The sequence below is a fragment of the Coregonus lavaretus genome (genome assembly GCF_964263955.1).
Source record: "Coregonus lavaretus genome assembly, chromosome: 29".
Lineage (NCBI taxonomy): Eukaryota > Metazoa > Chordata > Actinopteri > Salmoniformes > Salmonidae > Coregonus > Coregonus lavaretus.
In genome coordinates, this window is record NC_140016.1 from 4,495,208 (window position 1) to 4,513,843 (window position 18,636).

Genomic DNA, 18,636 nt, shown 5'->3' on the forward strand with positions numbered 1-18,636 from the left:
CATTCACTATAGTCCTTCAGTATAATCGCCTTTAAGAGGATCTTCATACTAATGTTCAAAGTGTCCTTGTCGTTTTATAAAAGTCCTAAATCTCATTATAGGTAAGGTGTTATAACCTTTGAGTGATGAAAAACCTATTAAAATTCAACACCATGACACTTATCGTCTGCAGGAACTGCCTGCCTGACCAGACTATTGCTCACCACCACATGCTCTGTATGTTTCACAACTGATCATGGATTACATTCATGTATGGATGAGTAACCTCCATTATGTTGATCTAAAGGACAAAGTGAGAAGGAGGATAATATGTATAATGCTTTGCTATATCCTCCTCATCTCCAGATCATTCACCTTCAGACACTTTACCTCTTGGGTGTCTCATCGGTCACGTCAATGAAATGCGGTCACTTGTTGTTGGATAAAGTGAAGACAGGCCCGGCAGGTCGAGTAAACTACTACCACAGTTATCACCACAGCTTTTACCACAGCTATTACCACAGTTATCACCACAGCTACTACCACAGCTTTTACCACAGCTATTACCACAGTTATCACCACAGCTTTTACCACAGCCATTACCACAGTTATCACCACAGCTTTTACCACAGCTATTACCACAGTTATCACCACAGCTACTACCACAGCTTTTACCACAGTTATCACCACAGTTATCACCACAGCTTTTACCACAGCTATTACCACAGTTATCACCACAGCTACTACCACAGCTTTTACCACAGCTATTACCACAGTTATCACCACAGCTTTTACCACAGCTATTACCACAGTTATCACCACAGCTTTTACCACAGCCATTACCACAGTTATCACCACAGCTTTTACCACAGCTATTACCACAGTTATCACCACAGCTTTTACCACAGCTATTACCACAGTTATCACCACAGCTTTTACCACAGCTATTACCACAGTTATCACCACAGCTTTTACCACAGCTATTACCACAGTTATCACCACAGCTTTTACCACAGCTATTACCACAGTTATCACCACAGCTTTTACCACAGCTATTACCACAGTTATCACCACAGCTTTTACCACAGCTATTACCACAGTTATCACCACAGCTTTTACCACAGCTATTACCACAGTTATCACCACAGCTTTTACCACAGCTATCACCACAGTTATCACCACAGCTTTTACCACAGCTATTACCACAGTTATCACCACAGCTACTACCACAGCTTTTACCACAGCTATTACCACAGTTATCACCACAGCTTTTACCACAGCTATTACCACAGTTATCACCACAGCTTTTACCACAGCTATTACCACAGTTATCACCACAGCTTTTACCACAGCTATTACCACAGTTATCACCACAGCTTTTACCACAGTTGTCAGTAAAGTAAAAACTCAGACAGTTATCTTAAAGTATCTACTCCAAGTTCCCCTCTGGGGATTATGAACGTTTATTCAATTAACTCACCTTCATAGTCCTGATCCCAGTGGTGTTTCCTGTTGGACTCATTGTCAGATCTGGATGAAGGTGGAGGTGGGAGGTTGGGGGCCACACTACACACCACAGGCCCTTGTGGCTTCTGGTTCCCAGCCCTTAGGCTTACCTGGGACCCCAGCCCCACGTCTATCTGGCTGCAAGGCCTCAGAGATCTGAAGGGACTGTGTATGTTATCCAGGTCGTTACCAGAACCCATCAGCGTGTTCATCTCTATTGGGCTGACTTTTGGAGTGTTGGCCATCATGGATTTGGCCAGACTGGGTTGGAAGTAACCGTTGGAGTCCTGAACACAGACAGGCTTCTTCTTCTGTTGGACATAGCGTTTGCGGACGCAGACGAAGACACCGACCAGGAAGAAAACCCCCGTCAAGCTGGCACAGATCTCCACTATCTCGATGTAGCCCAGCCCGGCGGACACCTGTATTGATGAGGAGACAGGACACCTTTTGGTTAGCTTTACTCAGGGCCAGCTAAGAGAGAGATTTGTTTGGGTTTTGGGCCCCCTAGAGGCCGGGGGCCCTAAGTGACCGCTTTTGTCATTTATGCCTGAAGCCGGCCCTCCAGGGGTGAAGTTTCCTGTAGGTACAGGTCTAGGATCAGCCTCCCCTCCCCCAATCCTAACCTTTACCATTTGTGGGGAAAATGCTAAACTGACCCAAGATCAGCATCTAGGGCAACTTCACCCTACTCCTACTTAAACATTTTAGCAGACGCTGTTATCCAAAGCGACTTACAGTTAGTGCATACATTTTTATTTTTTATACTGGAATCGAACCCACAACCCTGGCGTTGCAAACACCATGCTCTACCAACTGAGCTACCTCCCTGCCGGCCATTCCCTCCCCTACCCTGGACGACGCTGGGCCAATTGTGCGCCGCCCCATGGGTCTGCCGGTCGGCTACAACAGAGCCTGGATTCGAACCAGGATCTCTAGTGGCACAGCTAGCACTGCGATGCAGCGCCTTAGACCACTGCGCCACTCGGGAGGACAAATATAAAATATATAAAATATAAAATATATTATATAAAATATAAACCAAATATGTTACACAGAGTGTTACGGGTACTGTAGTTTAGCATGGTACAATACCTGGGGCAGAGGGTCGCAGTGGATGGAGCCCCCAGAGAAGGTACAGTCGTACCCCCCTGGACACGGGTTGGGGGAGCATCCGTCGATTAGGCTCTGACACCTAAAGAAGAAGAATACTTTATTGTCCATTATCTTGCAGAGAACGGAAAGGAGGCTTTTTGTTTTCAGTATAATTCACTCAAGGAAGGAAGGAGGACAAGCAACAGATTTAGGCTGAATCAGTTTGGGGACATTGAAATGTACAAAATGCTATTCTCCAGCCCCTGAGCCAATCCGACTTGGATTACAGCACGAATAACATTTTCCATGACTCAGAACAACTGTACTATATGGTAGGTGGGGAGATCTTAAAGAATCAGAACAACTGTACTATATGGTAGGTGGGGAGGTCTTAAAGAATCAGAACAACTGTACTATATGGTAGGTGGGGAGGTCTTAAAGAATCAGAACAACTGTACTATATGGTAGGTGGGGAGGTCTTAAAGAATCAGAACAACTGTACTATATGGTAGGTGGGGAGGTCTTAAAGAATCAGAACAACTGTACTATATGGTAGGTGGGGAGATCTTAAAGAATCAGAACAACTGTACTATATGGTAGGTGGGGAGATCTTAAAGAATCAGAACAACTGTACTATATGGTAGGTGGGGAGGTCTTAAAGAATCAGAACAACTGTACTATATGGTAGGTGGGGAGGTCTTAAAGAATCAGAACAACTGTACTATATGGTAGGTGGGGAGATCTTAAAGAATCAGAACAACTGTACTATATGGTAGGTGGGGAGATCTTAAAGAATCAGAACAACTGTACTATATGGTAGGTGGGGAGGTCTTAAAGAATCAGAACAACTGTACTATATGGTAGGTGGGGAGGTCTTAAAGAATCAGAACAACTGTACTATATGGTAGGTGGGGAGATCTTAAAGAATCAGAACAACTGTACTATATGGTAGGTGGGGAGATCTTAAAGAATCAGAACAACTGTACTATATGGTAGGTGGGGAGGTCTTAAAGAATCAGAACAACTGTACTATATGGTAGGTGGGGAGGTCTTAAAGAATCAGAACAACTGTACTATATGGTAGGTGGGGAGATCTTAAAGAATCAGAACAACTGTACTATATGGTAGGTGGGGAGATCTTAAAGAATCAGAACAACTGTACTATATGGTAGGTGGGGAGGTCTTAAAGAATCAGAACAACTGTACTATATGGTAGGTGGGGAGGTCTTAAAGAATCAGAACAACTGTACTATATGGTAGGTGGGGAGATCTTAAAGAATCAGAACAACTGTACTATATGGTAGGTGGGGAGATCTTAAAGAATCAGAACAACTGTACTATATGGTAGGTGGGGAGATCTTAAAGAATCAGAACAACTGTACTATATGGTAGGTGGGGAGATCTTAAAGAATCAGAACAACTGTACTATATGGTAGGTGGGGAGATCTTAAAGAATCAGAACAACTGTACTATATGGTAGGTGGGGAGGTCTTAAAGAATCAGAACAACTGTACTATATGGTAGGTGGGGAGATCTTAAAGAATCAGAACAACTGTACTATATGGTAGGTGGGGAGATCTTAAAGAATCAGAACAACTGTACTATATGGTAGGTGGGGAGGTCTTAAAGAATCAGAACAACTGTACTATATGGTAGGTGGGGAGATCTTAAAGAATCAGAACAACTGTACTATATGGTAGGTGGGGAGATCTTAAAGAATCAGAACAACTGTACTATATGGTAGGTGGGGAGATCTTAAAGAATCAGAACAACTGTACTATATGGTAGGTGGGGAGATCTTAAAGAATCAGAACAACTGTACTATATGGTAGGTGGAGAGATCTTAAAGAATCAGAACAACTGTACTATATGGTAGGTGGGGAGGTCTTAAAGAATCAGAACAACTGTACTATATGGTAGGTGGGGAGGTCTTAAAGAATCAGAACAACTGTACTATATGGTAGGTGGGGAGGTCTTAAAGAATCAGAACAACTGTACTATATGGTAGGTGGGGAGATCTTAAAGAATCAGAACAACTGTACTATATGGTAGGTGGGGAGATCTTAAAGAATCAGAACAACTGTACTATATGGTAGGTGGGGAGATCTTAAAGAATCAGAACAACTGTACTATATGGTAGGTGGGGAGGTCTTAAAGAATCAGAACAACTGTACTATATGGTAGGTGGGGAGGTCTTAAAGAATCAGAACAACTGTACTATATGGTAGGTGGGGAGGTCTTAAAGAATCAGAACAACTGTACTATATGGTAGGTGGGGAGATCTTAAAGAATCAGAACAACTGTACTATATGGTAGGTGGGGAGATCTTAAAGAATCAGAACAACTGTACTATATGGTAGGTGGGGAGATCTTAAAGAATCAGAACAACTGTACTATATGGTAGGTGGGGAGGTCTTAAAGAATCAGAACAACTGTACTATATGGTAGGTGGGGAGGTCTTAAAGAATCAGAACAACTGTACTATATGGTAGGTGGGGAGATCTTAAAGAATCAGAACAACTGTACTATATGGTAGGTGGGGAGATCTTAAAGAGAAACGTGAACACCATCATTAATAAAAGGTGGTATTAGGAGCAGAATATTGTGTGGGCCTTTTTGTCCTAAACATGTGAACATTAATCGTCATCGGAGCAGTGTGTGGGGGGGAAAACTAACAGTGTGTTAGTACGGAGGCTGCAGGAATGGGAGGGATAGCTATGTGAGAGATAGGCACACCTGCTTCCAGTCATATGCAGTTGGCAGTTGCAGATGTAACCTTGACTCTTTGGCATGCACACCCCACCGTGGGCGCAGGGCTGTGAGACACAGGGGTTGTTGTCCAGCTCACAGCGGGGACCATGGAATGGCTCTGGACAGCTGCAGCGGAACCCTGGAGGGTAAACAAACATATAAACAGGAAGCGCGATCAGCCTACTGAAGATGGTCAAAGTTCTAGAACTCCATGAAAGTTATCTTACTCTCTTAGTAACAGCAGAGGGATTCTAATGAAGGATAGGATGCAAACTATTTCAAAAAGTGGAATATAGGGTAGAGAGTTTTGTAAAGAAAGTTTGGTTACATCCAGTTGTCGTGGGGCCTGGTTAATTACTCTATTTGAACTTCCCTGAAGAACAATTGTGATAATATTTTATAGACTATAGGACACCTCCAATCTGTTCAGACACTGTAGTTTGTTGAACACTGTATTCTCATATTGGTGATTGAATGTCCACCCTCGCAGAGGGAAAAATCAGTTGTTGTTGAAGGGATGCTAGACAATGTAGCATAAGTATACTATAGGTACATCTCAGAACAAATATCAATAAACAACACTGACATTTTCTCTAAACCTGTAGGCTTTGTTGCTACGTGTTGTTCGCAATAAACAGCATATTATTCACATGCTACGTGTTGTTCCCAACACGCAGCATATTATACACATACTACATGTTGTTCCCAACACGCAGCATATTATTCACATACTACATGTTGTTCCCAACACGCAGCATATTATTCACATACTACATGTTGTTCCCAACACGCAGCATATTATTCACATACTACATGTTGTTCCCAACACGCAGCATATTATTCACATACTACATGTTGTTCCCAACACACAGCATATTATTCACATACTACATGTTGTTCCCAACACGCAGCATATTATTCACATACTACATGTTGTTCCCAACACGCAGCATATTATTCACATACTACATGTTGTTCCCAACACGCAGCAAATTATTCACATACTACATGTTGTTCCCAACACGCAGCAAATTATTCACATACTACATGTTGTTCCCAACACACAGCATATTATTCACATACTACATGTTGTTCCCAACACACAGCATATTATTCACAGCCTGTTGTTTGCCTTCATATCCACCTCACCAAAGCAGAGAGAATAGATTATGGTTCACAGAGCCCCAAAATCTCACAATGACATTGCAAAACATTTGAGAACATTTCCTCTACATTTTTAAAATATTTGGATTGCAATGTATTGGGCAGAATGGTAAACACAGGCCTCCGAACTTCCTTAGAGAGAATCCTTTGCATTTCCTGTTCCATATAGCTTGAAGTTTCATTAAGTGTATGATACAATGGTAAACACGTCCAGATGTGAGGATGAAACGTTGTCCTCTCTCTCACCCCCTACACTATACTATATGATTACATACCTTTACCATGTGATACCGGTGACTTCATTACCGCACAAATCATGAGTTGCTGACACGGTTAACTTAACCCTGACCTTGAATGTTGTGAGTAGAGGCTTACAGTATGCTATTTGTTTTGTGGGTAGAGGCTTACAGTATGCTATTTGTGTTGTGGGTAGAGGCTTACAGTATGCTATTTGTGTTGTGGGTAGAGGCTTACAGTATGCTATTTGTGTTGTTTGTAGAGGTTGACACTATTGGGGAGTGATACAGTATGCCATGGTTACGAAACTGACCTCCATTTGATTCCTCCTCACAGGTTCCTCCATTCAGACAGGGGTTACTGGCACAGCTGTTCATCCTGACCTGGTTGACGCAGCACTGGTAGACCCCAAACACCCTCCTCCTCCCAGGCCCATTCCAATCCTTATCCTCCGCTGTCCTGATGGGCTCCCCATTCAGCTCCATACCGTCCAGGCAGCCTGCCAAGCCTTGTGCCTGGGTCTGGGTCCTGGCCTGGGTTTCTCTAGAGGTGGTGGTGGTGGGAGAAGAACCAGGGCTAGGAGGGCCAGCGAGGATCAGAGTCCCATGGGGCTGCATCAGATGGCAGGGTTCAGAGAGGACGATCTGGGCTGAGTGAATGTGGTCCAGGGTGAGTCTGAGGATGGTGCCGTTGACCTCCAGAAGGACGTGGTGCCACCGCCCGTCTGACACCACCGGGGCTGTGTGGATACGCAGGGAACCCGGGAGCGTGTTGCCACAAAGGTACATGAACCTCAACTCTCCACCCATCAGCTGTGAAAGATAATAGAACACTGTTCATATACACGCTGGTACAACTATCCATCAGCTGTGAAAGATAATAGAACAGTGTTCACTGTTGGTAAACTTGTATAGAGACAGTGGAAGAGAACACAACGCATCAGCCACAATGTAGTTTGATGCATTTGGCAGATCATTTGTGTAAACTGGAAATAATAGAGGTCTAAGAATCCATCCCTGTGGAACACAACATTTGATTTTAGGGGTTGCATTTTTTATTGACCTGCGGATTAAGAAGACAGGCAGCTTGTTAATATTGTGTGGGAAGAGTACATCTCTTAGTTTCTTCACCATGGATGATGTAATGTGAAGTGGTTTGTGGGCTGAAAGTAGTTAGAGAAGCATCAGTTCTTCCGAGAACTGGTGGAAGCAACTCCTTCAACCTTTAGTTTTGGAATGCAAGGTCATTTCAAACATCAAGACCCTCCACGGCATCATCCAACCCGACATTATCGCCATCTCAGCTGTTCCAACCCGATATTATCGCCATCTCAGCTGTTCCAACCCGACATTATCGCCATCTCAGCTGTTCCAACCCGACATTATCGCCATCTCAGCTGTTCCAACCCGACATTATCGCCATCTCAGCTGTTCCAACCCGACATTATCGCCATCTCAGCTGTTCCAACCCGACATTATCGCCATCTCAGCTGTTCCAACCCGACATTATCGCCCTCTCAGCTGTTCCAACCCGACATTATCGCCATCTCAGCTGTTCCAACCCGACATTATCGCCATCTCAGCTGTTCCAACCCGACATTATTGCCATCTCAGCTGTTCCAACGCGACATTATCACCATCTCAGCTGTTCCAACCCGACATTATCGCCATCTCAGCTGTTCCAACCCGACATTATCGCCATCTCAGCTGTTCCAACCCGACATTATCACCATCTCAGCTGTTCCAACCTGATATTATCGCCATCTCAGCTGTTCCAACCCGATATTATCGCCATCTCAGCTGTTCCAACCCGACATTATCGCCATCTCCAACAGTTCCGGTGGCATGCATTGAAACATGTATCTTTCGGGGCTTCCCGAGTGGCGCAGCGGTCTAAAGTACTGCATCGCAATGCTTGAGGCATCACTACAGACCCGGGTTTGATCCCAGGCTGTGTCACTACCGGCTGTGACCGGGAGTCCCATAGGGCGGCACAAAATTGGCTCAGCATCGTCCGGGCTAGGGGAGGGTTTGGCCGGGGGCGCTCTAGCGACTCCTTGTGGCGGGCTGGGCACCTGCAGGCTGACTTCGGTGTGTTTCCTCCGAAACATTGGTGCGGCTGGCTTCTGGGTTAAGCGGGTGGGTGTTAAGATACGCGGTTTGGCGGGTCATGTTTTGGGGGACGCATGACTCGACCTTTGCCTCGCCCCGAGCCCTTTGGGGAGTTGCAGCGATGAGACAAGATTGTAATTGGATCGCAATTGGATATCACGAAATTGGGGAGATTTTTTTAAATAAGAAACACATTCTTTCTCGTGGCTTCTTTTGCAAAATAAAAAAAAAGGTTTCCTCATTAATCTACACACAATAGCCTATAATGACAAAGCAAAAATAGGTTTTTAGAAATTGTTGCAAATAAGTTGTACAAAAATACTGAAATATCACATTGACATGAGTATTCAGACCCTTTACTCAGTCCTTTGTTGAAGCACCTTTGGCAGCGATTGCAGGCTTGAGACTTCTTGAGTATGACGCTACAGGCTTGGCACACCTGTATTTGGGGAGTTTCTCCCATTCTTCTCTGCAGATCCTCTCAAACTCTGTCAGGTTGGATGGGGAGCGTCGCTGCACAGCTATTTTCAGGTCTCTCCAGAGATGTTCGAACAGGTTCATGTCAGGTTCATGTCCGGGCTCTGGCTGGGCCACTCAAGGACATTCAGAGACTTGTCCCGAAACCACTCCTGCGTTGTCTTGGCTGTGTGCTTAGGGTTGTTGTCCTGTTGGAAGGTGAACCGTCGCCCCAGTCTGAGGTCCTGAGCGCTCTGGAGCAGGTTTTCATCAAGGATCTCTCTGTACTTTGCTCCGTTCTTTCCCTCTATCTTGACAAGTCTTCCAGTCCTGACGCTGAAAAACATCCCCACAGCATGATGCTGCCACCAACATGCTTCACCGTAGGGATGGTGCCAGGTTTTCTCCAGACGTGACGCTTGGCATTCAGGCCAAAGAGTTCAATCTCGGTTTCATCAGACCAGAGAATCTTGTTTCTCATGGTCTGAGAGTCCTTTAGGTGCCTTTTGGCAAACTCCAAGCAGGCTGTTATCTGCCATTTACTGAGGAGTGTCTTCCGTCTGGCCACTCTACCATAAAGGCCTGATTGGTGGAGTGCTGCAGAATGGGTTGTCCTTCTGGAAGCTTTTCCCATCTCCACAGACGAACTCTGGAGCTCTGTCAGCGTGACCATCGGTTTCTTGGTCACCTCCCTGACCAAGGCCCTTGCTCCCCAGATCTGTGCCTCGACACAATCCTGTCTCGGAGCTCTACGGACATTTCTTTCGACCTCATGGCTTGGTTTTTGCTCTGACATGCACTGTCAACTGTTGGACCTTATATAGACAGGTGTGTGTCTTTCCAAATCATGTCCAATCAATTGAATTTACCACAGGTGAACTCCAATCAAGTTGTAGAAACATCTCAAGGATGATCAATGGAAACAGGAGGCACCTATACTCAATTTCAAGTCTCATAGCAAAGGGTCTGAATACTTACAGTACCAGTCAAAAGTTTGGACACCTATTCATTCCAGGGTTTTTCTTTGTTTTTACTATTTTCTACATTGAAGAATAATATTGAAGACATCAAAATTATGAAATAACACATATGGAATCATGTAGTAACCAGAAAAGTGTTAAAGAAATCTAAATATATTTTATATTTGAGATTCTTCAAAAAGCCACCCTTTGCCTTGATGACAGCTTTGCACACTCTTGGCATTCTCTCAACCAGCTTCACCTGGAACTATTTTCCAACAGTCTTGAAGGAGTTCCCACATATTTTGAGCACTGGTTGGCTGGTTTTCCTTCACTCTGCGGTCCGACTCATCCCAAACCATCTCAATTGGTTTGAGGTCGGGGGATTGTGGGGACCAGGACATCTGATGCAGCACTCCATCACTCTCCTTCTTGGTAAAATAGCCCTTACACAGCCTGGAGGTGTGTTGGGTCATTGTCCTGTTGAAAAACAAATGATAGTTCCACTAAGCCCAAACCAGATGGGATGGCGTATCGCTGCAGAATGCTGTGGTAGCCATGCTGTTAAGTGTGCCTTGAATTCTAAATAAATCACAGATAGTGTCACCAGCAAAGCACCCCCACACCATAACACCTCCTCTTCCATGCTTTACGGTGGGAAATAGACATGCAGAGATCATCCGTTCACCCACATCGCGCCTCACAAAGACACGCCGGATGGACTCCAGACCAAAGGACACATTTCCACCAGTCTAATTTCCATTGCTCGTGTTTCTTGGCCCAAGCAAGTCTCTTCTTCTTATTGGTGTCCGTTAGTAGTGGTATCTTTGCAGCAATTCGACCATGAAGGCCTGATTCACATAGTCTCCTCTGAACAGTTGATGTTGAGATGTGTCTTTTATTTGGGCTGCAATTTCTGAGGCTGGTAACTCTAATGAACTTATCCTCTGCAGCAGAGGTAACTCTGGGTCTTCCATTCCTGTGGCGGTCCTCATGAGAGCCAGTTTCATCATATCGCTTGATGGTTTTTGCGACTGCACTTGAAGAAACGTTCAAAGTTCTTGAAATGTTCCGTATTGACTGACCTTCATGTCCTAAAGTAATGATGGACTGTCGTTTCTCTTTGCTTATTTGAGCTGTTCTTGCCATAATATGGACTTGGTCTTTTACCAAATAGGGCTATCTTCTGTATACCCCCCCCTACCTTGTCACAACACAACTGATTGGCTCAAACGCATTAAGAAGTAAAGAAATTCCACAAATTAACTTTTAAGAAGGCACACATACATAAGCCTTGTCAAATAGTTATACATGTATTAGAGCGTATTTGAGGAGTGCTTGATTAAGCTTACATGCTGACTAGAACGGGCGTGCGCATGTTGATTTTGTCCATCCACACCAGACGCGATCAGGACACGTAGGTTGAAATATCAAAATGAACTCTGAAACAACTATATTAATTTGGGGACAGGTCGAAAAGCATTAAACATTCATGGCAATTTAGCTAGCTAGCTTGCTGTTGCTAGCTAATTTGTCCTGGGATATAAACATTGGGTTGTTATTTTACCTGAAATGCACAAGGTCCTCTACTCCAACAATTAATCCACAGATAAAAGGGTAAACCGAGTTCGTTTCTAGTAATCTCTCCTCCTTCAGGCTTCTTCGTCTTCTTCTTTGGTCTTTATATGGCGGTTGGCAACCAACTTTAAGGTGCATTACCACCACCAACTGGGCTGGAGTGTGGACCTCAGTTCATCTTTCATTCACCCACGTGGATATATGCTCCTAAAAACCAATGAGGAGATGGGATAGGCGGGACTTGCAGCCCGTCAAGCGTCACAAATAGAACCAAGTTCTATTTTAGCGCCTGGCTACGCAGACGATCCTTGATGCGCGCAAACAGTTTGGATGCAATGATTGAATAACATGTATGTATACATTTATTTTGCAACGCTCGCGCACGTAATGCGAGCAGTGTGGTCAGCATGTTAGAGTTAGCTTTGCTTTTGTGACTATTCCATTGGTTCAGTTGTAGGCCTACCGGGCAAACTAAATCAATCGCAGCAAAGTATTTGAAAGTAATTTGACATATGCATTTTACCCAAGTCTGGTACCAACCCAAAGCCACACAGGGCTCTCTGACGTACAGCTAGTTACTGCCTGACGTACAGCTACTTACTGCCTGACGTACAGCTACTTACTGCCTGACGTACAGCTACTTACTGCCTGACGTAGAGCTACTTACTGCCTGACGTACAGCTACTTACTGCCTGACGTACAGCTACGGACAGCCTGACGTACAAATACGGACTGCCTGACGTACAGCTACTTACTGCCTGACGTACAGCTACTTACTGCCTGACGTACAGCTACTTACTGCCTGACGTACAGCTACTTACTGCCTGACGTACAGCTACTTACTGCCTGACGTACAGCTACTTACTGCCTGACGTACAGCTACTTACTGCCTGACGTACAGCTACAGACTGCCTGACGTACAGCTACGGACTGCCTGACGTACAGCTACTTACTGCCTGACGTACAGCTACTTACTGCCTGACGTACAGCTACTTACTGCCTGACGTACAGCTACTTACTGCCTGACGTACAGCTACAGACTGCCTGACGTACAGCTACTTACTGCCTGACGTACAGCTACTTACTGCCTGACGTACAGCTACTTACTGCCTGACGTACAGCTACGGACTGCCTGACGTACAAATACGGACTGCCTGACATACAGCTACTTACTGCCTGACATACAGCTACTTACTGCCTGACTTACAGCTACTTACTGCCTGACGTACAGCTACTTACTGCCTGACGTACAGCTACTTACTGCCTGACGTACAGCTACTTACTGCCTGACGTACAGCTACTTACTGCCTGACGTACAGCTACAGACTGCCTGACGTACAAATACGGACTGCCTGACGTACAGCTACGGACTGCCTGACGTACAGCTACTTACTGCCTGACGTACAGCTACTTACTGCCTGACGTACAGCTACTTACTGCCTGACGTACAGCTACTTACTGCCTGACGTACAAATACGGACTGCCTGACGTACAGCTACTTACTGCCTGACGTACAGCTACTTACTGCCTGACGTACAGCTACTTACTGCCTGACGTACAGCTACTTACTGCCTGACGTACAGCTACTTACTGCCTGACGTACAGCTACGGACTGCCTGATGTACAGCTACTTACTGCCTGACATACAGCTACTTACTGCCTGACGTACAGCTACTTACTGCCTGACGTACAGCTACGGACTGCCTGACATACAGCTACTTACTGCCTGACGTACAGCTACTTACTGCCTGACGTACAGCTACGGACTGCCTGACATACAGCTACTTACTGCCTGACGTACAGCTACTTACTGCCTGATGTACAGACTGTACCAGACGGACCTGACGGGAATCAACTCCAGTTAGGGAAAAATCTAATTCATTGTGTACACCAACTGCGTCCCAAATTGAACCCACTTCCCTACTCCCTATTTAGTGCACTACTTTCTACCAGAGCCCTATGGGCCCTGGAGGTGGGCTAGCTCCCCGCGGGAGGTGTTTATGATCAGAGGGTGTCCTCTACAGCCACTATGACTAGTAGCATTAAAGACTATCTGCTTCTTTAACGTGTCTTTCTAGCACGCTTCTCCTTGATAATAATAGATCTAAGCTGTCACTATTGTTAAAGGCTTTAGGGGGTTTAACTGACAAGTCCCCTTTTCTTCTTTCTCCACAGGCGGTTTTGTTCAAATTGGCAAAATCAATTCCATTTCAAAGGTAATTTACTTAAAAGATGTGGAATTAATGAAAAAGATTTAGCCGGTGATCGGTGAGTACAGCAGGTCCTAAACTTCATTTCCATTTCAGACATTTCTGAAGGATGGACACTCCCCTTTTATTTTAGTTCAGAATATTGATGAGATTTGAGAATTGATAAGAATTTGTTCAAGGTGCGGTGAAGCCTAACTCTCAAGGGAAACACATAAATCGTGTCGGTATCTTCTGACGAAGCCGCTGTGAAGTAAAGGAGGAGGAACGAAACGGAAAAGAAAAACTACATTCTTGGATAACCATGTTTAGCAATTCCTTTTGAAGCTATTTTCTTACAATAAAAAAGCCCCATGTGCCAGGAATGTAAAACACAGAGGTAGGCCTAAGCATGGAAAAGCGTGAACAAACGTAATATTCTATCTATTGCGTGTATTTCAAGTGCAGGTCAAAGAGTTTCATCTGAGCACTGAGGATCCTTTATCCCTCTCATCAAAATATACAATCATTTAATATTCCCTTTAAACTTTGTGGTAAACCTACATCAGCACTAAGCTGACTCTAGCTCAACATTCCAAACCCCAGCAACAATTAGCCTACGTACCAGATCTGTTTTTTGTGATGTCTTGCCAACTCTTAAACTTAAGTATTCAACTAAATTTAAATTCCAGAAGGGTCTGAAGAATGTGCTGGTCCTTTTTTTATTTAAACTCAGAGTATTGAGTTTGTCAAGGCAGAAAACAGATCTGGGACCAGGCTATGAAAGAACTGATGGAAACGGGGACATGGAGATGGAGACAGCCCTCACCACAACACGGTTGGATCAGTTAAAAAGTTCCATTGATCAACTGACACAGACAAAGCCAGCAGAGTGACTGATGTGATAAGAGACCAGTGTGATTGAGCCTGGAATCCACAATGAAACGTTCTCTTCCGGATAAACACAGCCCTCTGATATGCAATCAGGCATTTAGATTAGGGCATATGTAAACACTATTTGCTACAGTACAGCGGGCCTGCCAAGGAAAAGGAATATGTTGCTTTTATGATCTCTGATAATAACGCAGTGCATTACAATGTACAATTGTATGCATGAGACTGTAGAGCACTGATGTAAAATGGGCTGTAAATCAAAATTGAACTGATTGAATGAGCTACGAGAGACTGCAAAAAGCAAATAAAAATGTGTGTTTCTTCATCTCTGATAATAATTAATGCATGTGAGCTTTACAACACCTTCAAGGTCCCCCAGTTGGTTGCATTGGTATTCATGACAATGCCTTGTTGCTGGACGGTCTTGATGCGCAGAGAGAGACGGAAGTTCGGATTCTCCTCCTCCTCCGTCGGGTACAGGTATTTCAGATAGCCATTCCCGTCAAAACTCACAGCGGACTCTGAAGTTGAAAAACAGCGTAAATTATAAATACGATTTGTGTGATTTAATCAAGAACATGTCTAATTAACATGTAGGCCTAGTATTCAAAACATTTTGGATGACTATCCGGCCGTCAAATTAGGAATTAAAAAATTATCAAATCTACTTGATCAAACAGAATTTCATGTTCATACAAATGTTCATACAAAATCCCCCAGATTCCCCTTGTGTATTTTTTATTTCAACCTCAGATCTCCCATGGCGCTTTCCTGGAGATATTTGGTTTGTTGAGGCTTTGGGTTTAGCCAGAATAGTCTAAATAAAGGAGGTGATAACCTCAATGGAATACCTCCACTAAATATGTCTGCCAGGCAGACAACAGAAGACCCACAACAAGCAGATAATCACTAGTACTATCCTGGAGGCCCCTAGCTGCCTTCTGCACCCAGTTAATCCCCATAGGAATGTGAGGTGAGTTAGATCATGAAGGGGGTGACTTCAGGTACCTACTGAGATCCTAGAGAGGTAGGAGCCTATTTGACAGATAGGGTTCAAACCCAGGTCTACTGTGTGCTAAAAAAAGTGTGCCTTAGCCCACTATACCAAAGCCTAGGCATTGACTTGGAGAGCTAATGCAATTCTTCACATCTCAGGCACGTCTCACTCAAGCTTGATAAGTAACCTTGACGAGCCACCAAACCACCTCCGTTACACCTACCGTTGCAGGAGCAGACACTCTCCCAGGTGTGTTGTGGGGTGATGAAGCCGGCCCTGGCTGTGGCGTAGTGGCTCAGCCTCTCCCCTCTCATCTGGACTGAGTTCCTGCATCCTCTAGGAGGGCATTCTGTCCCTAGACACCCATTATGACGCACCCTGAGAACACTCAGTCCCAACGAGTCTTCTATGTCAGCGATGATCCCCGCCAGCCGGTTGGTTGGTAACGGTTCTACAGTTCCACCATGCGGCCTCCATAGCAGCAGAACCTCCAGGACCAGGGAGTTGGGTTGCTGCTGTAGGCTCACCAGATGGAGGTCTTGCCTGGCTATACCCAGGGCTGTGCTGAGGCTCCTCTGGAGGCCTCTCCAGTAGTCCCCCAGGAACTCCTCTGGGGAAAGCCCGACCAGCTGCAGAGTGAGCCCTGCGTCCAGGGCCTGCTGGGTGGGTTTCCACACATGGACCTTCACCCCGGCCCACACGCTGAACTTCCCATCGGAGACGCTGACATTGAGGGAGTAGAGACCAGGTTTCAGGTCTTCGTCGGCCCAGATCTTCCCATCCACCAGGTCCACAGAGAACCTGGAGAGGCCTCCAGAGGGGCCTGAGCTCGGCCCTGGGTCTCCCCCATCGGGAGACTCCGAGACCAGCTTGTAGTATAGGATGTCGTGCAGGTCCTGGTCGGAGGCATGGAGCTTGCCTATGACTCGGTTGGAGAAGCTGTCTCCTGTAGTGGTGATGAAGACTTCCAGGGGCATCACAGAAGGAGGGTACTTGCTCTGCTCAGTGACGTTGATTTTCACCACGCAGATGGAGGAGAGAGGAGGGTGACCGGTGTCTGTCACCTAAGGTAAGGACATGAATAGAAACATACATTATCAAATGTCAGTATCTGCTAGTACTGTGTATGTATATAGTTTGACTCCATTTTGACATCCCAAATAACCAGTGGGCATGTATAGACTTCAGGTAAACCGATTACAACCAGGTAAATATGTTTTGCCTGCAGGGATCCGTTTTTGTTACAGGAATATTCAATACCTGTATTTTCAGTAGGTGCTGTGGCTTGATCTTCTTCTTCAGAGGGGCAGAGATGGACAACAGGCCTCCCTGGTCTACGTGGAAGCGGCGGTCCTCGTTCCCAGACACGATGTGGAAAGTGAAGGGAGGTCCATTCTGAGTGGTGTCTCTGTCTGTGACCACCAGCTGGAGGATGCTGCTACCAATGGCCTCGCCCTCCTGACAAGGAACATACGGTACCATCATTAGTTATGTAATCATGCTATCATAGAAACTAGGTCAAGCCTTCCATGACACCTCGTTCCACAAGGGCCTAAAGAAGACAGCCCCTAATGATTTTACCACATTGCAAAAACTTGTTGATCGTGATCTCGTCTCGAAGAGTGAAAAATCTAAAAAGTTTCCAGTGAATGCCTGAAGTTTCCGCCTGCCCTGAATGCTACAGTGCTGAGTGCTGGAAAGCAGATGAGCTCATACCATAGTGTGTATGCGCAATGTGCAAGCACACACACCTAACCTTCTCCTCAGATCGTTCCATTTCAGCTGGAACAGGTCATTGAACCAGAGTGCCGTGTTGGCAGAGATATGGGGAGGATGATGAAGGCCAGTGATAGAAGATGCGCCTAGTGACTTGCTGACACCAGCCTTGCGTGTTGATTCAATATGGCATTGTCCGGATGGACGGCCGTGTATTTGCATCTCGCACCATTGCCGTGGCAATCTCTGGGATGAGACGTTTCCACGGAAGTCCTGGGGTCACTGACGCCAGTAAATTAATGTTACTGCGTGAATGAAATTGTCATGTTTTGGATTGTTTCAAGAGTTCATAAAGAGCTATGAATTTTTGATATATATTTTATTGCACTGTAAGTGCTATGGAGTTATTGTTACAGAGAGACTGTGGTATTCTGTTTGTTGGACGGCGGTCCGTTCAAAGAGGAGCGACACAGATGTGGGCTCCTATTATTTAAATTGGGTTGATTAGATTAGAATCTGGATGTGTTGTTCCTGCCTATTGTCTTTACTAGCAAAGAGCTACGAAATGTAAATTCAGGTTGGGGGTGAGTTCCTGCTTGAATTTGGTTAATTCAGTGAATTTCCTCATATTTTTTGAACTTGTTAGCAAGCTCCTGTGTGTATCAGACATGTATAACCACGTTAAGTCTTATTTAGTTGACATCGGATTCAAAAATTAGAATCTTTCAATTTAAATTATTATATAAAATTCTTGCTACCAATAGAATGTTATTTATATGGGGGATACAATCTTCCCAGCTCTGCAGATTTTGCTGTGAAGAGATAGAATCATTAGATCATTTGTTTTGGTTCTGTCCATTTGTAGCTTGTTTTTGGACACAGGTCCAGGAATGGCTAAAGGATTGCAATATTTACCTGGAACTAACCTTGCAGATAGCATTACAATCAATAATATAATAATACTTTTAGCAAAAATGTTTATTTTTAATTCACAATCTGTAGAAGCA

At 44.8% G+C, this 18,636-nt stretch overlaps 1 protein-coding gene across 1 annotated transcript in view; it reads right to left on the reverse strand.

The window, feature by feature from the left end:
• LOC311105189 (protocadherin Fat 2-like) overlaps nucleotides 1-18,636 on the reverse strand; it is a gene marked incomplete at its 5' end in the record, with an annotated part of 66,973 nt that overhangs the window by 4,900 nt on the left and 43,437 nt on the right. Inside the window, 7 exons of the mRNA XM_084147245.1 lie at nucleotides 1,460-1,907; nucleotides 2,581-2,680; nucleotides 5,317-5,470; nucleotides 7,046-7,544; nucleotides 15,280-15,437; nucleotides 16,137-16,977; nucleotides 17,174-17,371. Of these exons, the coding sequence (XP_084003371.1) occupies nucleotides 1,460-1,907; nucleotides 2,581-2,680; nucleotides 5,317-5,470; nucleotides 7,046-7,544; nucleotides 15,280-15,437; nucleotides 16,137-16,977; nucleotides 17,174-17,371 (2,398 nt within the window). The remainder of the gene's footprint in view (nucleotides 1-1,459; nucleotides 1,908-2,580; nucleotides 2,681-5,316; nucleotides 5,471-7,045; nucleotides 7,545-15,279; nucleotides 15,438-16,136; nucleotides 16,978-17,173; nucleotides 17,372-18,636) is intronic.